The sequence below is a fragment of the Cibotium barometz genome, chromosome 9 (assembly GCF_041138505.1).
Source record: "Cibotium barometz isolate CiBa-2024 chromosome 9, ASM4113850v1, whole genome shotgun sequence".
In the NCBI taxonomy this organism is placed as follows: Eukaryota; Viridiplantae; Streptophyta; class Polypodiopsida; order Cyatheales; family Cibotiaceae; genus Cibotium; species Cibotium barometz.
The window spans coordinates 27,338,616-27,346,324 of record NC_141054.1 but is presented as its reverse complement, the minus strand read 5'-3'; the positions used below and the strand labels follow the sequence as shown (position 1 = coordinate 27,346,324).

General features: G+C 42.2%; 1 protein-coding gene across 1 annotated transcript; it reads left to right on the top strand.

The window, feature by feature from the left end:
- Positions 1–1,885: 1,885 nt before the first annotated feature.
- Positions 1,886–7,428, top strand: LOC147635402 (uncharacterized). Its single transcript, XM_086802671.1, has 7 exons — positions 1,886–2,545; positions 5,473–5,804; positions 5,958–6,288; positions 6,459–6,607; positions 6,782–6,875; positions 6,972–7,043; positions 7,132–7,428. The coding sequence occupies exons 1-7, from the start codon at positions 1,985–1,987 to the stop codon at positions 7,171–7,173; spliced, it is 1,581 nt and encodes a 526-aa protein (XP_086658797.1). The 5' UTR covers positions 1,886–1,984; the 3' UTR covers positions 7,174–7,428.
- The last annotated feature ends 281 nt before the right edge of the window (positions 7,429–7,709 follow it).

Sequence of the window (7,709 nt, the reverse complement as noted above, 5' to 3'; positions counted from 1 at the left end):
AAGCCTTGGAAAAAGAATTATGAGAACAATATTGAATCGGAATTAGAGCTATTTATGGTAATAGAAGAAATCTATACAAATGTAAAATATTCCTCAACATAAGGTTCATGGATCATTGACCATGGAGCATATAACTAATCAAAAGGCCTGGTATACCTGCCTCGAACCAATGGGAGATTCCATCTTGGTAGCAATCTCATGAATGATGCTAAATGCCTCACCATGGGTTCAAGTACCATTTCTTTTGTTTCTAACAGTGGTGACACTAAGAAGTTCTTCGATGTCTTTTATGTGCCAATAGACATCACAACCGACTGTGACTTGAAAGTTCTCTTCAATAAGGTTTGTGCAGTCATCACACAGATGCCATTGGTAATGTTATTGGGAAAGGAATTTGGGCCAAAAAAATCTCATAAAGGTTCTTTAGAACTTGCCATGCTTTAGAAGTTGTGGTAGTATGCTGAATCACGGTCATCACCAAATCAATGATACTAATGATGATGGCACATAGCATATCTGCATTCATTTACCTCCACGCAAAAGCGAAAGCAAGATTTGGCGGTATGGTTTATAGTGGATTTGTTGGATCTGGAGTAGGATGACCTGGCTTTGCATTAGCCCCTATTGCAATTCCCCACAACTCAAATGAATCAACTCATATGGTCTATCGTAGTGGATTTGTTAGATCTGAAGTAGGATGACCCGCATTTGCATTAGCCCCTATTGCAGTTCCCCACAACTCATATGAATCAAGAATAGACCTAATCTTAAACTTCCAGAAGTGTAATTTGTCCCATCCAACTTCCCATCACCAAAATGTGGAGGGGGGCACGAGCAGCTACGTTATTTGCATGTTGGGCCATCTCTCTAGATTTGTTTAAATTTGCCTTCGAATAGCAAACTGCCAAAACAAGCTTTGCCTAGTCTATGCTTTGATATACCATGTAAGAATGCAAAATAACAAAAGCATAATCAACACAATACAAAGCACTGAATTGCAAAAAGAAGTGGAGAGTAGACATATTACTGTGTGCAAACTTAATTACAAATTGATGGTATCCCACCTATGTGCTCTAGGTAAGGAGCCTTATTATTTATTTAAAAAGATGCTAGATGGAGAATGTTTTGCTTACAAGAGTGCATGAACATAATGGGTTGCCGAACTACTCTATATATAGTACCCAGGGTCAGCACGGATATAGGTCGACCACGTCGGCCAACCCACAACTTGGTCCAAAATGACCAGCCGACCATATCAACCGATTGAGACCATATCAAAGTATAACATAGTCCAACAAGGAGCTCCCATAACCATCTCAACCGTCAAATGGGCCCTGCAACCCTAGAACAATGTGCCTTGGTACACCACTCACTAATATAGTCACATAGCCCACCCAAGCATGCGTTCTACTTGGCAGACAGGATGTCAAGAAATAGAAGTCCCTCAACAAATAGTGTAGTTAAAGCTAGATCAGTAGAACAAAGTAGTATATCTAAAGAAAAAACTACAAGACCAGTTAGCTTCAACATTTTGGAAGGGCACCCATCTAGGAGTAGAAAATTATAGTACATGAAGATAACACAATTGATTTTAGAATAAACAAGTGTATACACAGACAATAATTCGAATATGTAGCTTCAATTTGTTTGTCGAATATGTAGCTTCAATTTGTTTGTCGAAAATGTACGTCTATTATCTCAAATGCAAGTGAGCTTTGCAGTTATGAATGTCTTCGATCCATCACTTGCAACATATCCAATGCAAGTGAGCTTTGCAGTTATGAATGTCTTGGATCCATAACTTGCGCTACCCAAGCACACTACCAAAAAAAAAAAAAAGGGGGTTTAGTGGCCGGAAGGCCATTGAGAGGTTCGGATACGGGCGCCCAGTTCCAATGTAAACGCTCTCATCATCAGAGGTTGAGGTCTATAAACCCTACCCTTCTCCTACGTTAATTCTTTCTTCTTGTGTGTCTCCACAGCGATGGCGTACGACAGCTATGGCGGAGGGGGGTACGACGACTCGTACGAGGACAGGCCAGAGTTCCAGAACGCGCGCGATCTGCAGCAGCAGGAGCCCGACTACGACACGACCTTCGTCCCGGACGTGGTGAAGAGCTTCGTGGTATACCTGTACCGCTACATCCGAGAGAAGAACGTGTACGAGATCCACCAGATGTACGAGGGCAGTTTCCAGAAGCTCAGCGAGCGCATGTTCAAGCAGTCCCCATGGCCTGTCGTGGAGGCCATCGCCCCTTATGTGGACAATGACCATGTGTTTTGCCTACTCTACAGAGAGCTCTGGTTCCGCCATGTCTATGCCCGCCTCACCCCTACCCTCGCTCAGCGCATGGAGTCATGGGACAACTATTGTAGCCTCTTCCAGATCATCCTCCACGGCAATGTCAATATGCAGCTCACTAACCATTGGCTATGGGATATGGTGGATGAGTTCATCTACCAGTTCCAGTCTTTCTGCCAGTACCGTGCCAAGCTTAAGACCAAGACCGACCAGGAGCTCGCCCTGCTTAGGCAGTATTCGGAGGTAATCTCTCTCTCTCTCTCTCTCTCTCTCTCTCTCTCTTTTGTTTGGGACTTGTTTCTCTCGGTTTTTGTATATTTTATAGTTCTAGGCACTGTCTTTGATGAGAAAGGGTTTGCTATTGTTTTGTTTATTGGTCTATGGTTTGGATTTGGCCTTCTGACAAATGGCTTGTTTCAACGTTTTCAGGTTTGTGTTTTGTCCTCATCCCGTGCCAGAGTTTTCTCTTTGTTTTCTTGCATTAGGGTTTTCTTTTGTTTCTCTCTCTTTATTGCCTTCTGCTGGTTTGAAGGCTTTGTGTGGTAAACTCTCTCTCACATCAAACCGTTGCTAGAGAGTTACTGTCATGTCAAGTGCTTAGGCCACCAAGGAAGCACTGATAGTCTAAATGTAGACTCATCCAAAATTGCAATTTTCAGCGCAAAGTTTCCTCTTCTTTTTTTTTGGGTTGTTGCGAAAAAGGGACTTCCATTAAGTATGAAAGAGTCAATACAAAATCATGGATTGAAACCAGAAATCCTCATCAATGAGTGTAAGGTAGTCGCAGCCAATATGGGCGTGGCGATGCCAAGAAAGTTGAATGGGAGTCAAAGAGAAGAAAATTCCATGATCCCACTCCTTAATGAAGGACACACGCTTTGCTTGCGCTGATCTAGAAGGTCCTTGTATATAGGTCCAAGTGGCCATTGGGGTATGAATAATATATCCTCAAATGGTACAAATGTATTGAGTGTCATAAATCTGGGTGCCCTCGATTGCGTCAGTACATCAAGCCTTCCATATTTGCTCGGCAGTGGTGGTGGCAATAGTTTCCGAGGTGGTATCAAGTCTCCCCAAGCACAATGTGGCATGTGACCGAGGAATACCTTGAAGTGTGCAGCTCTGGGCCATCTCTATGTGAATCATGATGGCGGAGTCATGGTCCTCGCCCTCAACGAAAACCTATGGTCCAGATTGAGTGAGCCAGGCAATAGAGCTCCAAGTGATGTATACAGTACCTTTCCTCAGCTTGGCTAAAAGCTGATCTATGGAGCTCCATATTGTGTAGCAACCCTAATGATAATGCTGTACAATTTCAAAGCTAGCCATGGAGCTCCATATCCTTTGGGCAACTCTGCAACCCCAAAGACAATCCTGTACAGTCTCAAAGGCAATTGAGCATCTAGGGCAAGTTAGATCTGCACTGAAGATAGCTCTCCATTGGTAAATAGGGATACCAATGTGTAGCAATAACTAGGAAAAATGGGACATGTGGCTCCTCCTGTAAGAGTGCCAAAGCTGATGCCAAAATCTCTTTTGAATCAATGGAGAATCCCAAAGCTTTCTCGGTGTGGCGTGAGGGTGGAAATCCTCGGAATGTGTTCATGTAAGTTTGGCATTTCTCATAGTGTAACTGAAGAAAGGCAAACTCTTCAAGGGATTGATTGCGGAGCTCTAAGGTGTTATATGTATTGTTGCATCGAAACACGTTTCATTAGGATGAAACATGTAAGAAACATGCAACAAGAGTGGGGCTCATCACCAAGCAGAGGAATGGGAGTTGGAGGATCTTGAGGAAAAGGGAGAGTCTTGAGCCCTCTTGGGGCAGATTTCACCTAGGTCCATTATCCATTCTACATTGTAGCTTGAGTATTGTTGATAGGTGTTAGAGTTGAGACGCCATCAGGGTCCAAAACATTGTTACATTTGTGATTCTTTTTTTCTATCATGCAGCATGCGGCATGCCGTGGCATTTCCCATGGATGATAGACCATATTTTATTCTTTCTGTTCTCGTATGGTCTTTTACTACCAATTTGCATCACTTTTGTACCTATTTAAATGTTTGTACATTAGCTAAAACTGACATTTATACCCCCTTTATTGCATGAAATGTTATAGGGACACTTCCTAAAAATATGAAAAGTTATGGAAACACGTTTCATACGAGGTGATTTTGAAATGCCTGAGAACACTGGTTTTATATAGGATAAGTTCTACTCCTCAGTTCTGGAAGGCTGCATGTGATACACCCTTTAGCTAGGAATACCCTACTGTCTTACCATCTCCATGAAAAGGATAGGACATATGTATACATTATCTAGCTAGGAGTCTCCCACCATTGTGTGTGGAAAAGTGAAGAATGCAGAATTACAGCCTTCGATACTTTGTGGGTAAGAGATTGCTGTGAAATTGGGGTGTAGTATACAGTGACAAATGAATGATAAGCAGCACAATGTACAAAATTTATGGTCCTTTGGCATGATGCTTGTTGCAACCAAACAGCTGGTTGACGTCTCCTTATTGCTGCAGTGCATACTTTTACTGCTGCTACTACTTCTGCCGTTTTTGTGGGATTACAATTTTGTAGTGTGCACTAAATTTCAGTCTCTACTTTAAGTCTTGTTCATTTAATACTGGAGAGAAATCCGCATGAGGTGTGTAGCAAGCCACTCAAGCATTCTTGCACCATCTCAATGTCTTGTACTGATGATGGATGAGCATTCTAACTGTATCTTATGTTTTCTTGTTTCAATTATGAACTAAACATGAAAGTGGCATGCTCAGATGCATTCGACTGTTATCAACATGCAGTAGTTAAGGTGGTTGATTGGCAATGCGTGGCTGAAGGTTGCCTGCCCATCAGTCATAGAGTAGAATGGTTGTGATTCTCCCACGTCAAGGCCTGGAGCTTGGGTACACTTTCAGCAGAATGAATTCCAATGGAAATACTATAAAATGCATCTTCCATTTCCTGTCCGTTTGGGAGTGCGAGTTTTAGTCTGAGTGTGTTTGGTTTGTGATACATATTCAAAGTGGCCATAGGGCACTGCAAAAGGTCTCAAGTTTGAGGCTTGTGGAACTTTTATTTTCTGTTCTGACGGTGCTGAAGGTGCTGACCGTCTCTGAGCTGTATACACATTGCATATCTAATACTGTGGTTTGGGACAGGTGTGGAATGTGTATGGGGTACTTAACTACCTACAAGCACTCATTGAGAAGTCAAATATCATCCAGATTTTAGAGGAGGAGAAGGATGGCAGCGTGACATTCACTGCAACTGAGGGCTATGATTACCAGGGTGGCAGTAATGTCCTCAAAGTGCTGGGTTACTTCAGTATTGTGGGACTTTTACGAGTGCATTGCCTCCTAGGGGATTATTACAGTGGCCTCAAATGTTTGATGCCGATTGACATTAATCAGCATGGGGTTTACAGCACTGTTGTAGGGTGCCACATCACAACGATCTATTATTATGTTTTTGCCAATCTTATGCTGCGAAGGTAAACTCTCCACTTAACCTTGGGTAGAGGGGTCTAACCCCTCATTTGGGTTGTCAGGCAAGTCTTGGTGTATCATGTTTCCATTTGTGTAAAACATTGTTTAGAGCGAAGGGGGGTGATTTTCATGCTGTTTTTTGTTTTGTGCTGGCTCAGGTATATCGAGGCAATAAAGGCATGCAATCAAATCCTGCTTTACATACACAAGACAAAGCAGTACCATCAAACATCATCCCAATTTCAACAGATTTTAAAGAAGAATGAGCAGTTGTATGCGTTGCTGGCTATTTGCCTCTCTTTGTGCCCACAAGGGAAGCTTGTGGAAGAGAATGTGAACAGCCAGCTGAGAGAAAAACAAGGAGAGAAAATGCTGAGAATGCAAAGAAGTGACGAGGCTGTCTTTGATGAATTATTCTCTTTTGCCTGTCCGAAATTCATCACCCCTTCACCACCCAATTATGAGGAGCCGCTTGTGAATTATAATCAGGTATTGGGAGGGAGGGAATTGATGCTTTCTGTGTGTGCGTGTGCATGGGTGTCATGCCAATTCATGCTTAATTCGACTAGATTAGCCTGTGTTAATACAAAATGGCTGCTTTTTGGATTCTGCTGTTTCCGATTTGAAGTGATTTTTTTTTGGGTGGGGTAATTGTGCAGGATGCCTACAGGTTACAGCTGAAGCTGTTTCTATCTGAAGTCCGGCAACAGCAGTTGCTGTCTAGTATCCGTAGCTTTTTGAAGCTTTACAGCGCAATTCCCATCACAAAATTAGCATCGTTCATGGATGTCGACGAGCCAACTCTCAGGTGTAGTTTAAGCTTCTAAGACGTATTGAAATGCCGAACTGATCGTTCACATTGATGTCTACTTCATGGGCTTCGATTACCATATCATGGGTATTAATGCCAACTACATCAGGGTCCTTAGGCATTCATACTGTTTGGTTTCAAATATGCATGATTTTTTGGGTTGCTTGGCAGGATGGCTCTTCTTACCTACAAGCATAAGACCCATGTCCTTGACAACGATGGGAGAATAGTCTCAAATGCAGATGTGGACTTCTATGTTGATAAGGTAGCACTTTGCTGCATCAATAGCTTCATTGTTTTATTTGAGCTTGTGAGAATTATTCTATGCTAAGGCTGGTGCTTTTGCATGTCTTCATCACAGGATGTGGTGCAAATTGTTGACAGTAAGGTAACCAAGAGGTTTGGGGACTACTTTATTCGCCACATACTCAAGGTGTGTTGTGGTCTCTGTGCTTGTGTATGGTCTGCTGGATACTAATGGTTTGCTGTATTTGCACTGAAGAGACTGTTTATGTATGCAGTTTGAAGAGCTTATAGGGGACTTGGAGTCCGTGAAACTCTGATGAGGAGCAGTTGCTACAGCCATCAAAGTTTTGTAGGTCAACTTTCCAGGAAATGTAGGTTGATTATTAAATGAAGATTGTATGTGCATAATGACTTCCAGAGCTTTTTATTAGTGGCAAGAAGTGTGCTGCAGAGGTCTTTCCATCCTTGAGAATGTGTCATTGCTAGTGGGAGTGATACCAATTTCCGAGATTCAAGTCTTGCTGCCGAATCTCTTCTTTAAGGTTTTTAATATGCAGACCAAATTAGAGCTTGATGCAATGTGTTTTATGTCTTGTTTGCTTGTGAATTTATGTGAGTGATAATCTTCCGAGAATAGTTTGTGTGAGCAGTGTTCTGTGCATCTGGGAGTATTCTGACATGTTGAGTGTTACCTTATTTTTGGGCCTTACTGTTTTTTATTAGTAATATAGATTGTAGTTCGGATAGTCCTCTGATTAGAGTGAAACAATTTAGAACCTGTCATGTGAATCTGTGTTTCTCATTGCATGAGAGCGTTTTCAACGTGAGTGGAAAGCCAGAATGCCAAGATCAA

Bases quoted from the DNA above. Each gene is read 5' to 3' on its own strand.
- LOC147635402 (XM_086802671.1), top strand. From the start codon at position 1,985: ATGGCGTACGACAGCTATGGCGGAGGGGGGTACGACGACTCGTACGAG. The intron at 5,805-5,957 runs GTAAACTCTCCA...GTGCTGGCTCAG, and splicing joins GCCAATCTTATGCTGCGAAG to GTATATCGAGGCAATAAAGG. The intron at 6,608-6,781 runs GTGTAGTTTAAG...GTTGCTTGGCAG, and splicing joins GTCGACGAGCCAACTCTCAG to GATGGCTCTTCTTACCTACA.